The sequence below is a fragment of the Austrofundulus limnaeus genome, unplaced genomic scaffold (assembly GCF_001266775.1).
Source record: "Austrofundulus limnaeus strain Quisiro unplaced genomic scaffold, Austrofundulus_limnaeus-1.0 Scaffold42, whole genome shotgun sequence".
Lineage (NCBI taxonomy): Eukaryota > Metazoa > Chordata > Actinopteri > Cyprinodontiformes > Rivulidae > Austrofundulus > Austrofundulus limnaeus.
Genome location: NW_013952444.1, coordinates 744,826 through 763,162, shown reverse-complemented (window position 1 = coordinate 763,162; position 18,337 = coordinate 744,826). Strand labels below are relative to the sequence as shown.

Genomic DNA, 18,337 nt, shown 5'->3' with positions numbered 1-18,337 from the left:
TGCACATCACTCTGAAAACACCATCCCCACTGTCAAATATGGTGGTGGCAGCATCATGCTCTGGGGGTGCTTCTCTTCAGCAGGGACCYGGAAGTTGGTCAAAGTTGATGGGAAGATGGATGGAGCGTAATACAGGGCAATCTTGGAAGAAAACCTGTTGGAGTCAGCAAAGATTTGAGACTGGGGCGGAGGTTCACCTTCCAGCAGGACAACGACCCTAAACATAAAGCCAAAGCTACAATGGAGTGGTTTAAAAAAAAGAATATTCATGTGTTAGAATGGCCCAGTCAAAGTCCAGACCTAAACCCAATTGAGAATTTGTGGCAAGATCTCAAAACTGCTGTTCACAAACGCTCTCCATCCAATCTGACTGAGCTTGAGCTGTTTTGCAAGGAGGAATGGGCAATWATTGCAGTCACTAGATGTGCAAAGCTGGTGGAGACATACCCTAAAAGACTTGCAGCTGTAATTGCAGCAAAAGGTGGCTCCACAAAGTATTGACTCAGGGGGGCTGAATACTTTTGCACATCGCACTTTTCAGTTTTTTATTTGTAAAAAATGTTTTGATTCATGTAAAATTTTGCTTCCACTTCACAATTGTATACCACTTTGTGTTGGTCTTTCACATTAAATTCCAGTGAAATATATTTATGTTTGTGGTTGTAATGTGACAAAATATGGAAAAGTTCAAGGGGTATGAATACTTTTGCAAACCACTGTAAAACCAACCATTACCGCTAAACGAGATTACCAGTTGATTCGTATCGAGTGAAATCATTTTCAAGTCGTAGACGGAGCGACTCATTTACTCATGAATATTCCAAGCCATATGCTCCCCCCTCCATGTTTCACGGCTCTAATTTTCTTCCCAACATCCTCAGTTAAAACATTAATGGCAGCACATGACATTCACCTCCTTCTCCCACTTAAGACTATAAGGAGGAAGGAGATATGGAAATGAGGCCGGCACGTCTTGGATCATCTGCCTCTGTGTCAGGGCTCCCCTGTTGGAAGGGAAGTGGGGTGTCTGGAGTGTTTGCCCTCATTGAGACGAGTGTGTTTGGGTTGCGGGGGAAAGCGTTGGCTGACGTTCGTGTGGGATTGAGCTCCAGCAGCCTCCCAGTGGGACGGGAGGTACAGGGATGGGTCTCTTTCAGCGGGGCTCTGATTAGACCCATCGCCCTAGCTGCCACGCTCCACTCACACTGGTAATTGGAGCTGGCAGGAGGTTGGCATGAACCCCCTCCCCTACCCCCTCCTCCTCCCCTCCTTCTCGTCTCGCTTTTACTTGTTTTACTCTCTTATCTAAATCTTACTCTACCTGCTCAAGTCTGTCACAGAGGCATCGCTTCTTGACACAATCATTCATGATTACTGTGTAGAGTCTCTCCATTTAACCTGTTAGGATAGTTTGAGGGTGTTTATTTTAATAATGGATGTTCCAAATGTTTCCCAATGTGGTTCCTGTATAGACAACGCCATCTCTTCTATTCTAATTGAGTATTGTGACAACAAAACCGCACTAAGCCCAACCCCTTTCTGCCCTTTTTTTTTGATGCTATAACCAGTGAAATCTCTGCGTTTATCTGCTAAGCTGCTCTGAGTGCAGAATTACTCTTTGCGTGACAGACGTCTCCTGAGAGAACAATGGTCCTATTTGTTTTCCACATCATGGAAGAACCAGTTTATGTGTGCCTGGCTTATGTTTTACTGGCTAACCCACTGGCCTGACGCACTTGCAAATCCAGGGTGTTTCACTTTTGGTTATAGGTACACCGACTTTTTATCCGAGGACGTGTAAAACACTATCATACTATTAGGAGAACAAATGTTTTTGTGTCACATGATTGCAAATTGTTTACACTCTAAGAAATGAAATATTAAATTGACTTAAGTGAATTCAAATTTCATTTATTAGAGTGTAGTCTGCATATTGAAAGATTGAAATAAATAATATCAGTCTTTCCGTGAGCAACTCACAACTTATTTATTTTTGTTTTATTTTATTTTTACTGTTTCATCTCTGCAGCAGTACTGTTGATCTTAATGGAGTGCAATGTGGCATTATCACTGGAATTTCAGATTTGTTCTTTTCAATTTTATTTTAGTTAGATATTTAAAAACAGTCTAGTACAATAGAGACTTTAATCAAATGTTTCCTCTATCTTGACAAATAGTAACTTGCACGCTTACATTGCCTGCACTATTTTATTGGTTTCGCTCTACTTCTCACCCATCCATCATTTTCTTTCCTTCTTAAAGGTTCAGCACAAAAAAGGATAATAAATTGGCAGGCAAGCCAAGCCACAGGAATTTACAGAAAAAAAGGTAGAAATAGACAGACAAGGCCATGCAAATCTTCCCTAACAACTTGACATCATTTTTGATGAGTGTAACAAAAGAGGCCGCAATTATTCGTGTAACAAAAAGCCTCTAGGACACGAGGACTGTGGATGTTAACTGAATGCTTCTATATTCTTTAGAAAATATGTTTCTTAATGTGAGGCCTAAAGTAAAATACTATATAAACTATTTGTTTGGATTGTTTTGCCTTTTTTAAATAAAAAAATGTGATCGACTTGTATCTTTCATGTTTTATTTTATTTTTTTCAGCTTTATTTCTGAACTGCACAGAGGCAGCATAAATACTAAGGATGTTTATGTCAAAGCCTTTTGAGCTTTTGTCAGCACTGTGACATGTTTGGGGTTTACATTTTATCTTCTTCTAAAAGGCAAAAGTCAAATCCAAAACTCTGCTTTTCATAGATTTGTTACATCTGATTTAGACATATTTTTTTATATTTACATAAAACTAGTTTTATTTTGCCCCTCTCTTATTCTCTTAAAGAAAAACACACAGCACTCAGCTGTCTCACTCTGTCCAGACAGCCTGGTTAGTCTAAAGTTTAAAGGGATCCCTGATTAGTTGTAACATTAGACTTTATTTGATAAACATATATTTTAACTGTAAAATAAAGACTTTAAAAATACTGTAGGCTGTTTAGTTTTGTAAATTTTAAAAAATATATTTTAACATGGATGGAGCCATTTTATTTACATGTAAAGCATTCTGGGTAAATGATGACGTAGATAGATCATCGGTGTGAGCGAGCTATATCCACCCTGAAGGTTAATGTTGGACAATATCTGACGATCGACTCTTTTAAATGAAAGCAGAGAGCGTTGACAGAGAGGAGAAGGTAGAAATGACTCAGCCTGGAACTGAAAATATGGATGGAGGACAACAGAGCTGCTTCATGGAAGAAGAACCTCAGCTTAGCCTGTTAGCCTTTTGTGCTAGCGCAGATGCTATATTTCCTTATATGTATTAGCTCGGCGCTAGCTCAGCTGAGGTCCTCCATCCATATTTTCAGTTACAGGCTGAGTCATTTCTACCTTCTCCTCTCTGTCAACGCTCTCTGGTTTCATTTAAAAGAGTCGATCGTCAGATATTGTCCAAGATTAACCTTCAGGGTGGATTTAGCTCGCTATCAGCCTCGCACCGAGGACCTGTCCACGTCATCATTTACCCAGAATGCTTTACGTATAAATAAAATGGCCCCGTCCGTGTAATATATTTTTAAACTTTTAGTTTAAAAATGATAAAAACTGAACATTCTACAGTATTTTTACAGTCTTTATTTTACAGTTAAAATATACGTTTATTAAATAAAGTCTAATGTTACAACTAATCGGGGATCCCTTTAACATTTTCCCACAGATCAGTTAACACACCACAGCAAGTTTAAACTAATGAGACATGCTGTGAAAAAGTATTTATATATACATACAGTTCACCTGCAATGCAGACATTAAGCAAAAGTCAAGGACAGATTAAAATGTGAGCTTTTGCAGCAGCATTTAAATTATCCCCTGTTTGTGGCTCCTGATATGACAGAGCCGCTGACTCGTGTAATAACCCCTTTGGGGTCCCTCACCCAGCTTTACCATTGGTTTGCATTTTTCACAGCCCACAAACATTTCCAAGTGACGTTAATCATACATTTTATAGGCAGTATTACAAGAAGCTGAAGTGTGCTTATATTTCTGTTTCTTCAGTAAAAAGACTAAATCTATCAAAAAAAAAAACAATACAAAATGATAAGCTTAATAAGGGGACATCTTTATTTCATTGGATGACTCTTTGTTAGAAACTTAAATGTTGCTGTAGGCATGTGTAGGGGGGTGGATAGAAAAAAAAACCACTTCAAAGCAACTTTTTTGACAGACTTCTCATTCCTAAGAAGGTTACTCACTTAGTGTAAATGACACTACAGTGCCGTGTCTTATTAAGTTGATTAGTTTCCACTATGTTAACAGGACTACACAATTTTCCGTGTGAGAGGCTGATTTTGAGTTCTAGTTTGGCTACATGCAGTGCGATGCACAAGCATGGTGTGTATGAATTGTAGATATATTTTAAATATGTCTTAGCTTCATTCTAATATAGGGTTATTTTTAAAACAAGATGAAGTTTTGTAATCTTATCAGTTCATTTGTCAGTCTTTAAAATCCATCTACAGGGGATTCCATGAGTGTAGAGTTTGCTGAATCACTCCAGAATCTAAATGTCCGGAACACAACTGCAACCAGCTCCACAGCCACTGTATGAACACCCAGTGAGTGCGTACATGAGAAAACTGGGTCCAGCCTCAAAGGGATATTCTCTGAGGTGATACATTATGGAAAAAGAAATATTCAAAGCATTTTGTAAGTAGGTGAGAGTGGAGTTCATTCCCCTCTAGGTTTAGCATAATTCCGTGGTTTTCCCAGTTTTTTTATTCTCATAAGTAGAACAGCTCAGGGATCTGTTATCGTCTTTTACCACATAGCTGTTCATTTGAATATTTTCCTTTTGAATGAACCTCTAATTTGAAAAGCGCATCTTTAACATTACATAAGTTATATTTCTAACTGGCAGTTTTCCACTTCCTCCTCTTTTGTTTCCCTTTTATTTTTATCCCTTTCCACCTTTGTTCTTTTATTTTTCCTCCAAAGTAAGGAAGAGCAAACCACAGAGGAGCACTGCGTGCAACAATACCTTTACCGCCATTCATTTAATAACAAACCATACTGTCATGTAGTCCATATTTTAGAGGTGCTCTCTTTTGTAGACGTATCATTTAGGATGTCTGAAAGCTAATTCTGAATCGGTAGAAAGGAAACAAGCCTCACCACAGAGATCTCTTATATTCAACTGGGTCTGAATATGAGACAATCTGGGCTCCAGGCCAAACACAAGGGTGAAAGGAGGAACAACTGCTCTGATAAGGATAAGAACAAAACACCCTTGCTCCTTTCATACTCAGGTTATATAAGTTTACATATGGATTTTTTGACTCGGACAAGCCAAGAGCATTGTTGAGGTTGTGCTGTTGTTGAATACATTCTGAAGGGTGAGATCTCAGTCAAAACAGTTCATTTGTTTAAAATAATTCTGTTAACATGACAATAAAACATTGTTAGACATAAACTGATCATGAACAAAATTATTCACCAACAAAATTCCTATCTATCTATCTGAAACCCCAGGAAAAAAAAAACAAAAACAAAATCAGACAACACAATTTTGTCTTTTGTAAAAAATTTGAAGAACTTGTAGGAAATGCCAGAACACAACTGGAGCAAGGCTGAACACGGAATTGCAGAACTTGTTCAGACTTCGGAGCTCCCTGTTGGCTCCTACTAGCTCCAAAACTTATTTACCACAGGGGCCTGTAACTCCCAGGCTAGCTGTTCCAAGAGCTGGAAGCTCCTGCAAGTTTCAGGACTCCAGATCTTTGATTTATTGGTTCTCTGCGCTCTGATTTTTGAAGGCCATTGAAGAGGAATATAATTATCATTCTGATATGTTCACTTGCGTACAACCTCCTATTTCAGTTTTACAACAGATGTACTCTAGGGTATGTTCACCATACTTTTATTTGATTTATTGTCAAACTTTTTTTTTCCTTTTTGTGCTTTTTCTTATCTGTTTTCTGTCTTCCTCCATTGCCCATAAGGTAGTGTACGCACGTGATTGACTGAAACAAGGTGAATACCAAGCAGTACACGGTTACATGAATAAAAATAAAGATTAAATCAAAGAATTTGTGTCCAGTAATTTTTGTAGTCAGCTTAGTTGATGAATTATTTCAGCCTACTTTTGCAGAGTGCAGATGGATTTTAGAGCATTGATACCTGTTGGGTTGTAGTTCAAGAAATCTGTAAATGTAAGGAAATATCTAGTAGTTCTTTAAAGGAGGATTTGGAAATCCCATGTAGTTAGTTGAATAAACTTCTCTCTGTAGACGAAATAAATGCTGCTTTTTTTCTCTTATATACAGTATGTTTGACAATTTAAAAAAATCCTATTTTTATCTAAAGTCTCTTATTATTGATGAACATATATGATATATTTTCCACTCATAGTATTTAGTAACTTTTATTGGTGTGCATTTGAAAACAGCATATGTCTTGTCATTTTAGCTTTTTTACTTATATTTTTAAAGGACATTTTTAAGTTTTTTTTTTCTTTTTTACAGACCATCGGTGTAACTTGGAAAGGGATGTTTATGCTTTGTGACACATTAACAACATGTCCAGGGTTCATCTTGCCTTTTGCCACTTTTATACACTGGGCTGGTTTCCAAGCCTATGTTGCAATGATAAGCGGGCACAGAAAAATGTCGACTGGATAAACAGAAGAATCAGCTTTATGCTCAGATCTCCACTCTATTATCCTCAACTTATTTAATAAATATTTTTATCCCTTCAGAGCAGCTATCAATTACCTATTGTTAGATAACCTGTAGCTTCGTATATTTTCATGCTAATCAAAGGCAGAAGCCATAATCATTATCTGTTCATTCTTCTTGACACGGTGCTCTTAATGAAACCCCTACATGTGAAAAGACAGATGAAAAAGATTACGGGTTCAAGAGCAAGCTCATAATCAGACCTCTCAAGTACCATCATGTTTCCATGTAATACTGTTGTTAAGATTTAGTTTTAAGTGGCAGTGAGGCTGTTTTTATGCTCAAAAAGGCTACATTTTTTATTTGGACAAATTTACATTGTAATGTAATTTATAAAGCAGTTTTGCTTTTTCATCAACTCGTGTTTTCCAAATTAAAAATGCATTTAGTCATATAGTTTATTTCAAATGTGACGGCAAAAAAAAACAGGTAGATATTAGTCCAAGAATTTCTATTTAGTTCAGTTATCAGGCTGAGTCACAGTAAACCAGCACATTTTGAATGAATTAAACAAACAAACAAGAATGTCTACCCAAATTTACATACATTCAATTGAGAATACGATGTATGTATATTTGGGATGTTTGTTGATGTGTGCATGCTCAAGATGCCTTTTTCCTTCAGTTTTGAAAACAGATTGTGTTTGCCTGTTTGAAAACATCTGGTTTGTTTGTTTTTTTCTGTTTAAATACTTTTTTTATTTTGATCAAGTAAAAAAAAAAAAAATCAGAACTTTCAGACCAAATAAGTTTAGTCACCTTTCGACTTTATTAGGTATAATTTTTATAAATGATGTTATGTTAGTTAACATTTGAGTCACGTTTTTTTGAAAATTTTAAATTCTGCTGTTAGGATCCCAACTTTGTGTTTTTATGGATATTCTGTTACATTCATTATGAAGAGTTGGATTATTCAAATTGGTTTATTTAGTTTTCTAAGCCTAAGGCAGCTCATCTATGCATGAGTACCCAGAAGCAGATTGCAATCGTCCCTCCTCTGTCTAAACCTGGGACTGCCTGTGCTCAGTAATAAGCCTGCTATGATAATCAGCTACTAACAGGATTGTTTTTTTTTTCTTTCCCCCTATCAAATCTAAATCAGCCCCAGATCTGTTATTCCCCTGTAGTTTCTTTTGCCCTCACACTAATTTTGCTGCATCTGAGTGTATGCTCAGATTACTGTTTGGCCTGTAGCATCTGTAATGTATTTGCTCTTCTTTCATCCTTCTCTCTGACCTTGCTAACGGAGCATCTCTGTTGAACTCCTCTTACAGCATTTGAACGACTGTTTTGTCAGAATCTGTTTGTAACCATACCTTTCTTCCTCGTTTTATTTGTCGTAACGCCTTTTTTGTGTGTCTTTGTCTTTTCTAATCCCTGTCCTTTCATCTCTTCAGAGAACCAGATCCCACATGGGTTCCCCACCATTGATATGGGGCCACAACTGAAAGTGGTTGAAAGGACCAGGACGGCCACGATGCTGTGTGCTGCCAGCGGGAACCCAGACCCGGAGATCTCCTGGTACAAGGACATGCTTCCTGTGGACATCAGCAGCAGCAACGGACGCATCAAACAGCTTCGCTCAGGTACAGCACCATAAGATCTTAGTGGATTTTTTGTGAGTTAGATTTTTATTATGTACATGGCACTTTGAAAACACAAAAACAACAAAGACAAAGTGCAAGATGTCACTGCATACCTGCAGACATCATGTTAATCATGAAGATAGCGTAAACAAACAAAAGGCCTTTGTTGTCGGGTACGATTTCAAGAACTGCCTTTCATCAGAAAGAATGGGAAAGTTTTCCTTGGCTTCTCATTGCTCCCTTGATTAGTTTTCTAAGAACTTCCAGAAGTTTATTCCTTACGTCAGCACAGCAGCCTTATCCAGTCACTGAAATTGGAATGACACCCTCTCTGTGCCTTTTGCAGGCTTTGACAGTGAGGCATGAACTTTTCAAACTTTTTGAAGTACAGAACGAGAATGTTTCAACCTATTAAATAATCCCTAATCCCCTCTTAAACATGCAGCTGGGTCACAATGAGGCCAGTAGTCGATATATTAGCCAGGATTCAAGCGTAACCTAATGAGGTGCTTTTTGTTCAGAGTAGCAGTCCCAGTGATTTATAAACAGTGCCTCCTTGACCTGGATGTGATGAAAAACGTGCAAAGTGGACAGATTGGTGGGTTTCGAAACAAATTCTTCTTTCACTCTCTGCTAAGCCTACTCTGACTTTGTTAGGTAGTGAAGCCCCCCCCCACTGTATGAGGTAGCTTTTACTTTGGGAGGTATTGGAGAAGCAGCTTATGAAGTGTCAGACCCAGCTGCAAGTCTGAGAACCCAAAGGTTAAAGATAAGAGATACTCAAGAAGAAGCCCAGCGATAGAGCTGCTGAATCTCTTCAGCATGTCCACTGGAACTGTCCGTGTTCTTACAGTCCTGAATTATTACCTACTAAAAGCAAGACCCCAAAACAGAAACAAATTTTTAATAACTAACTCAACTCCCTAATTGTTTGATGATTTTTTTATTGCGAGGATAAAATTGTGCAAAAAAAAAATCTTTTGACTTCCAGCGACAAACTTTTAATTAGTTTTCTTTCCCACATACATTGAGAGTGTCTGAAAATGTGCTGATATGTAATGCCCTCAGACTAACATTTCGTTTTATCCACCACCGTTTTCCTGACATCTGCTGCTGTATCAGGATTTACTTTACTAAATAGGATATGAAATGAGGCCAGTTTTGCAACTCGGGGGNGGGGGGGGGGTAAAGCACATTCATTTGTAGCCAGCATTGAACAGAAATGGCAATCTAAATTCTTCCTATTGTAACCCACTTGCTTAGATTTCTTCTGAAGACACAGGCACACTTACTCTCTTTTAAGATGATCCAAATCACCCACTGAGTGGAGATACTAACTTCTGTTCAGTTTATTACGTTTGACATTAATATTTCTTCTCCATCATTTTTTTTTCTGTGTATTATTCTCATTAATTATCCCTGTCCTTTTTTACTAACTGCTATCTGTGGAAAAAAAAGAGTGGGGGCCATCCTAAATTAGGAAGCTTAATTAAAATACTTTTAAAAGCTGCTGTAAAGCAAGAGTAATGTGCTTGAGGTTCTGCAAAAACAGAATGAGGAATATTACATTTCAAAGCTGACAGAAGGGATCCTTCTCAAAGGTGTGCGTTGTTTTAAATAATTAGAGACAACCTGCTCTGTCCAATATCCATAATTGCTTCAAGCTGTAGCATTGATTAAGTGCGTTGAACTTTGGCTCATTGCATTTAAGTGGCCTCTGCTCTGTATCACCTTTTTTTCCCTTTTCTTTTCTATGGCCTGTCAAAAGACATGTGTTTTCCCCACTGCTGTAAGTGGATTACTAACTAATCTTTCAACCCTGTTTTCATTGAAATTACTCCCACCTAGGTGGTACACCAATTAGAGGTAAGAATGATGAATAGTGCATTGGAAAAATCCAACAATCACACCATCCCCTCACGCCCACATCAGACCCCTTCATGTTTTCCCATTGCCACATCGCCGGGTTCATCCTCACTGTCGGCGCCAGCCCACCCTTCCACTTTCCCGTGCGTTTTCCTCCCAACATGTCCTGTCTGCTGTCTGGTCCTTGACAAACAAAAGATCCCCAACCTTGTTGTACGAAGGGAAACGCTAAAAGTCCACCGTGTTAGCTTGTAAATGAGCTTTTCAAGGTTTTTTTTTTACACAGTGTGTGAAATGAACCATTTTATTAAGGAAACCTCTCACACAAAACACCTTTTTGCCTCTTTCATGGTTTTTTTCTGCAAAAGGAGCGAGGAGTCAAAACTAAAGGCCACCAACATCACACAAGGATCTACCTGCTTTGATCTACCTACCTTATTTGTGCAGTCCTATTTTAAATTGAAATGATTGCATTTACATAAAGTCTATGTGGAGTTGCCCCCCAGCACGGGAGCTGGATGTCTGTTGAGAATGTTAAGGTGGAAGTCTTAAACCTTTTTTATGGAAATCATCTGCTTTTCCGCAAGACATAAAGCATGGTTTCACCTCAACAGCACTGCAGCTAATGTTGGGTATCTAGAACAGGATGAACATATTTCTGTGCATTTGTAGTTGTTTATATCGCCCGTACTCAATCTGATTTTTAGACGTACTAATGTTGCCTTGTAGGTAGAAGTTGTCGAACATCTACAAGTGCTTGAAAACGTGGAAGCAGCTGAAGTGGTTCGGCGTCACACCTTGACAACCACCGTGTAGCAGCAAACCTTGTACATTTTTGTAGTCCTCAAACTGTTTTCTCCCACGAGAGAGCTGGCAGATTGACAGATTGGTGACATTGACATTAGTATGCCGGTGCATGTCAGTGCTGAATCAGACAGCGATGAGCTCAGCGAGCCGAACAAACGCCTCGAAGCGACGTGTTGTCACGAGATCTGAAGACGTAGTCTCACATGTCACCTCCCCGCCCCGTTCCGCTTCTGTTTTTAGGTCTTGCCTGGCTTTGAGTCCCTTATGGTTGGTGGTGAACCTGTTTGTTACATTCATCTCATACTGCATGATGTATAAATGTATCTTATGCTGAGTATTGTTGTCATTTACAAACTGCATGGTGTCTGGCTGCCTTTTGCGCTAGCACCATGCTGCTTTGGAGACATGATCACTTTTATCACTTGCTGCACATATTTTACCCAAAGAAGCAGTGTTTTTATCTATATACTTTGGGGTAAGCAGGTAAGTTTACTGTTGCTCTTCTTAATTTGTAAAATAGGAACCTGCTTCATCTGTCTGCCATTTGCAAGTCAGTACCAGTGATGAAATAATGGCTGTGTAGTGGAGTGAACAAATGATCACTCCAGGTTGGTTCTCTGGGGCTTTCATTCTTTGTCTGAAGCAACATGTTGGCCTGCATTCGGATGCCAACAACAACAACTTGGAATTGTGAATAAAAATCAGAGCCATCTGGCAGAAAAAAATTATCTCCCTTTTGTGAAACTTCATAATTTTCTAACTGCTAACTGCACTGGCAGCTGAGATTGAGCAAATCCTTCGTTCATTTTACCGTTTACGGTACACTTTTTAAAAACATGAATGTTTTTAAAAATGTTCACTACTTGGCCGAAAACAAAGACACACTAATATTTCACTGGCCCACCATAAGCTTACATTTTGGTGCGTATTTGTCATGACATCACCACACTATGGCATGTTACAAGATTTACTTCCACCCAAACTTGCATTAACTTTCCAACATCTTATTGTATGACTAATAGAAATTCAGACCACCATGTAAAATCTTCTCCCTCACATCTTTGAATCATAAAGATTTGGACTCTGTTGCTTATTCAGTGATGAAAGGGTTTGTGTTCTGATTGTTGTTTAAAGAATGACAGCCCACTAACGGCATCAGTGAGTTTAGTAACTGATTGTCTGCGAAAACTTGAATCAGTGCAGTACTTTTACAAAAAAAAAAACAGTCTTGCTTATTTAAACCCATGTAGTAGCATCTGCTAATTTATCTAAAAATACTCTGTTTTAATTGAAGTAACTTTTACACAAAGTGTAAAAGAGAATTACACAGCATTAAACAACTGTTTGGTTGTTTATATTTAAAATAATTTAGCTGTCTTCTCATATCTGGCTAGCACAGACAACCCTCTGTGAGACAAACACTCCAGTTTGTCATATTTCCTTAAGCTGAAAAGGTAATTAGACTTTAAAGATTTTGTTGTATGTTTTAAATCGTTAACTATGTCATTTATTTATATTCATTTTTAACATGACTAGGTCAAATATTCAATTAGTCGTTTTCTTAATCTCACCAGTGCTGTTGAATGTTTGTGTTGTTTTAATTATGTTCCTTACACCATGATGTCCCTTTCTGAGCATGAACTAGGTTAGACTAGTTGGATGCAGTCTCTAGCGAGCAGCTGCATAAATATCTGCCTTGGTTTCTGTCATCTGTCAAGATGGCTAAATGTGCTAATTCTCCATGTAGGAGCTCTGCAAATTGAGAACAGCGAGGAGTCGGACCAGGGGAAGTACGAGTGCGTTGCCATGAACAGCGCTGGGACCCGTTACTCTGCTCCTGCCAATCTCTACGTCAGAGGTAAAATCAAATGTTTTTTTTTTCTTTGATGTGGAGTTAATAATTTTAATGCCATTTTTTGTTTTGTTATTTCAAGTATTTGTAAAACCACTAGCAGAACACGTCTTTTTTAAGCTCCACCACACATGCTCTGGTGAGGCGCCGTGGGACACAGTTGAATCGTCTTTAACGTCTGTAGGATGTTCAGCGTTTGCACTTTTTACACCAATTTCGGTCTGTCTTCACCCCAGTTCCCGCTCTCCCGTTTCTTCCATTCCAGTGAGCTGAACTAACCTCAGCCTCCTGTTTGGCTGTGAGCTCAGCCAGGTGCAGTGCCTGAGAAAACAGCTGCATTGAAACCATTTCCTCTGCTGGCACAGACACCAGGCCGTCTTTCTATTTTTTATATTGACTGTATCGAAAGGGTCCATTATTTTCCCCAGCACAACCCAGAGCTTCTAAAGACAAGGGTGGGTGCGGGGGTCTTGGGTTTCCAGGGTTTGTTTTTGCTGAAACGTCTCCACGAGCAGACTAATGCAGGGCAAGGGCAGGACTGGACTCATCCTGGAAAAAGCTGCTATAGGGGAATGAGTAGTCTAGGTCAGCTGCCGTGGATAACACCACCGTGTCTGATGTACACGAAGCACAATAGCTGCTCCAGTTTGTGTGTGAAAGACACACATGGTTATTTTTAAAGTTTGGCTAAAAGCATATTGTTTTGCATCGTACAGGCTGTTTTATGGATAAGGACATCCATTGTACCCTTTTCTTTTCATTAAAAGTCAAATGAATAAATTACCATTCAGTATCTCCTGTTTATTACAGGAAAAAAAAATTGCCAAATTATTTGTATTTAATTATAAATGTTTATCTCTTCATCCTCAACGTTTTAAATTGGATCCTATTTACATATTAAACACTCTGAGTTGTAGAAAATTTAGATCTTTAAACCTGACAGGTGGTGCTCAGCCAAAGAGCAAAGGCGAGGAAAGGATGTGCGTCTCATCTATTAATCAGAACGTGTCTGTCACAGGTGCAGACGCTGGCTTTTTGCCCCACCTCACAGGTAATTACAGTAGTTTTGTGGCGTGGCGCCAGCAGGGCCTGAGGGGCCCTTCTACTCTGTAACACCACCCAGGTAGCTGTCAACCCACTGGCCCTAATACCAACTTTTTCCGCCAGCTTCCCCCACACCAGTGAAGAGATAGAAATCAAACCAAGCGTAACCTTTTTAAATGTGTTCTTGACTGGAATGGAGAACAAAGGCTGTAGCCATGTTTTCACTCCGTCTTTGTTACCGGTGCGGGAGAGGGTAGACAGGACCCGGGGCTGTGCTATCACTCGGCTGCTAGATTGGGTTCAGAACACGAGTGACTCGAGACAAGTGGCCTTTGACAAGCCTGTCTGCCTCTCCTGTTGTTTTAGGCTTTTGCTTTTTTACTCTGAAAACAAAGGGGATTGCGTCGCTTCCTGTTATCAAACTTAATTGTTGGTCACTGATAAGCGAAAAATTTATATATAAAAGGCAAATTAATTCTTAAATTAACCATCTTATTAATTACGTTTTAAGTTTGAGTAAATTACAAGAATCAATCAATCAGTCACTCAATCAATCAATCAATCAGTAACTTTATTTTTGGTAAATCTTTCACATTAAACATTAAAAAACAACAACAAACAAAACAGAAACAATAAACAAACTCGTAATTTACCAAAAACAGGGATAGGCTGAGGCCAAGCTTTTTCTTGCCTACCCTATTTTATGCTCAACAACCTACCAAGATATCTTCACAATATATAAATAAATCTACAAAAAAATGTGAGATGTTATCATTTTACATTTCAGAGCTCTTTTAAAGCTCACCAAAAAAAAGCACATAACTTAAGATCATCATTCAATTCGTTCCACAGTTTCACACCAACAACTGAAACACATCTCAACTTTACCTGGCTCTTCTCTTTTGCACATTCAAATATAAACAAACCTCGCAGATTATATTTATTCTCTCTTAACTTAAATAATTTCTGAATACCAAAAGGAAGACTTTTGTTCAATGCTTTATACATTATTTCCAGTATTTTTATACAAACAATATCTTTATCAGTGGGTTCACGATATCCCACTTTATTAACAAACCTTGTAGCCTTTTTCTGCAACTTAACTAATTTTGTTTTACTTTCATTTCCCCAGATTTTTAAGCAGTATGACAAATAAGGCAAAACCAAGGAAGAATATATAATATGCAAACCCTTAATATTTATTAAATCTTTAATTTTAAACAATTTCCAATAGTTTTTGCAACTTTATTTCTAATATATTCTATATGAGGCTTCCAGCTGAGTTTATTGTCTATAACAATTCCTAAAAATTTGGTCTCAAACTCTTTCAATTTCAACTCCATATCGATAAATTATATGCAGAGCTTTCTAAAAAATTCAGCCTCCCCTGATAAAGCTTAATGGGTCAACCCCCACCCCACCCCAAATACACAAACGCTGCCAGCACCACCATCACCACCGTCACCACCCTTGTCTTGACATTTTAGTGCCACCAGAGAGTGATGGCCTCATGTTTTGACCGTGGGAGGGGTTAGACCGAAGGAGACGGTGGTTCTTGTGCGCGAGGAGAGTTCTGCACTCGAATTGTTTTCTCTTTCCACTGTCTTTGTATCAATTTACTGTACGTCCTTCCACTTGTTATCCATTAAGACTGTGACCGTGTTTGTAGGTGTGCAACCGCAGGTCGCTCTCGGTGACCCTCCTCTAAAACGGAGGACTCCATCAACGTGGGCTGAAGCGCGGGGAGTGCTGTGATTGTGCATGAGCGCTCATTTGTCAAGCGTTTATCCCACAATGGAGGAGGGATGTCGGCTTCTGTCTGCTGGCACTCTTTCATATATCCATGTGACATGTCAATATGTCACAGAGGATAAAGTGCTGCAGCTGGGTTTTTCTTCACCAAAATATCTTCATGCTGTTTTATGTGTACGTGTCTGAGTGTCAAGGAAGGAGACTTGGAAAATAATCAATTTGGGTCTGATTTATGAGGACTAAGATTAGGAACAAAAGCATATTTAGCTAACCTGACATCGAGAATGGAAATTTTAGTTTAGTTCCTTTGAGTTAAATGGATTGATTTTTCTTTTGTATTTATAATAATGAAGAATCAATTTTTGTGAAACTGAAATGCAGTACAAATTATATCAAAACAAATTGAAACCATCTGTTAAGCCTGAGCCATTTGGTTAATGGTAAAAGTTTCCCTCCCTGATGCTGAGCATTACTCTGCCTCTCTGTGCCACGTCACTAACCTCCGCTGTGTCTTCAAAAACACTTGTCTGTTTCACTGTGTTGTCTTCCTCTTCACTTTGTATCTTTTCATTCCATCGGTCACCTTCATCATATCACTTCACCCGCAAACAGATCAGCGTGAAGGTTGGTCATTTTCACTTTTTTGTCACTTCCCTTAAACTTAGCAGAATTGGTGGCGAGGTTCTCCCCCCCTACCACCTTTTGTCACAAAGGCGCTTACATCCTCCCCCCCTAGAGACAATTATGTTATTAATAGCTCTCCCTAATCCTCCGCAGTGTAATTGTGTTGTCTACGTATTTGCATGGATCCCCAAATAGCTCTTGCATGCCTGCTCGTGCCACTCCCCCTAACCATGTTTCAATTAGTCTTGCCAAAACATATAAAGGAATCCCTGAGTAGTTAGCTTAAGTTATTATTAGATCTCTGTTGTGTTAGGTTGTTGTGCTTTTCTCCCCACCGCACCGTTATTGTCCCTGTCAACTGCAGGCACCGAAAAGCAGCTTTCACCCTCAGAGTTTCCACCTGCCTCTGTAGAGCCATCAGAATCAGGTATTCAGTTATTCAGGTGGCAACCGGATTTGTCAGGTATTTAGGCAGCTACACCCCGGCTCTCCCACTGAGGGACATGGGTATCGGAGCTTACAAAGCCATTCTCAGGGGATTATGTGCGTTTTACCACCATGGGCAGCATCCAGCATAGGACCAAAGGATGTCATAGTCGCATGTTGGGTTAATGAGAAAACTATGTTTTTTTTATTAACCATGTCTTTTTAGTAAATACAAATATTATGAAAGAACCCATATAAAAGCTAGTGTTGCACCTAATCATTAACTTATTTATGAAAGTTATTTTATGACTTTTAGTCCTTGATCTACATAATGACAGACAGAACTCTGCTTCACAGTTAATGAATAGTAGCATTCACCTTGCTCATGGCAAAGGTGTCATTTCGGAAAATGTCCTCCTTGTGTACTATTTACACAACTCAGCCTCACAAAGAGCTGACCTGTAGAATATTTAACAATAAGCTGCCCGAGTGCTGACGAGGGGATGATCAGCCATCATGGTTGCCCAGAGTTGCTGCCAGGAAGCCTCGGAGCCTGCTGAGTCCGTGCCAGTTTGTGCCAGATATTGATTGACTGAACAGGTTCTGCTATCCTTGGGCACTTTGTCAAGGCAGTTAAATTTATAGGTATCCAGCAAGAAAGGCAGGCAGAGTGGAGACAGGGCTTATTTTGTGGTTTTGATAGAGTCCCGGAGCCCATCTCTTCAAGCCGCTCTCGACAGGAGAGAGGCTCTGGGGGAATCGATAACAATTACCTGCCCTCTAGTCATTTTGTTCCACAGCACCTCTCCAAACTTAACCGCATGCTATGAATTATTCACAACATTAAGTGTTCAATATACACAGCCCCCATTGACTGCTCATAGTGCTTTAAAGTCTGTGGAATCATGAAAGAATAACTGTAACTTTGAGCTTAATGGTTGTATGGTTTTAGATTTGGCCAGCTTCAGTCTGGTTTCTCTTCTCGTAACCAAACTGAAAAAATATAATAAACATGGCCACCAAAATGAAAAGAATGGAGTTTTCTTTTTTTCCACAAAGTGCTCAAGGAAAATGTGTTGTAGGCCTAGTCACAGTAGGAAATCAGATGTTCAGTCAATTACACTAGAAAATTAGGCTAAGTTCCTCCTTTATCCTTTTCCACCCTAGTGTACTCAGGCTTGCTATCCCGTCCCATATCTTTCCTCAGCTCCTGCATGCTTTGCCTGAGAATTTCATCCCCGTCCTGTTCTCAGGCTGGTAAAACTCTTCAGCCAGTCAAGTCCTCTCATGTAAAAATCACCCATATTCTCAGGAACTCAAAAAATAATATTGTTGACACAACTTTCTGAATGGTTAATGTTTGTCTTTTTTTTCCCTGCAGCAAAGTAATTAAACATTTTCAAAACCTAAAATGTGAGAGCTGAATTTAGTCTGCTCTAAAGCCTGCCTTGACTGTTTTTTTGTACAAACTTTGACGTTATCTTGTTTTTAAAACAAACTCGCAAGGCCAAACTCGAAACCAGCACATTTTTGTGGCTCAGATTTGGAATATTGATTATATTTTTAATACTGAGCCAAGTAGTTTCATCCCACATGAATCTGTTGATTAAAACAGCAGAAAGTCTGCATGCCATACCTCAATTA

At 39.0% G+C, this 18,337-nt stretch overlaps 1 protein-coding gene across 18 annotated transcripts in view; it reads left to right on the top strand.

The window, feature by feature from the left end:
- Positions 1-18,337, top strand: part of LOC106516884 (receptor-type tyrosine-protein phosphatase F) — a 189,641-nt gene that overhangs the window by 92,608 nt on the left and 78,696 nt on the right. For 8 of the 18 annotated variants that reach the window (XM_014007452.1, XM_014007457.1, XM_014007455.1 and 5 more), the window contains exons 5-8: positions 8,134-8,322; positions 10,171-10,188; positions 12,743-12,853; positions 16,256-16,267. In XM_014007452.1, the coding sequence (XP_013862906.1) occupies positions 8,134-8,322; positions 10,171-10,188; positions 12,743-12,853; positions 16,256-16,267 (330 nt within the window). Of the gene's footprint in view, positions 1-8,133; positions 8,323-10,170; positions 10,189-12,742; positions 12,854-16,255; positions 16,268-16,374; positions 16,695-18,337 lie in introns of those variants that run through there. The other 10 variants (XM_014007461.1, XM_014007458.1, XM_014007466.1 and 7 more) reach the window with 4 other exon arrangements.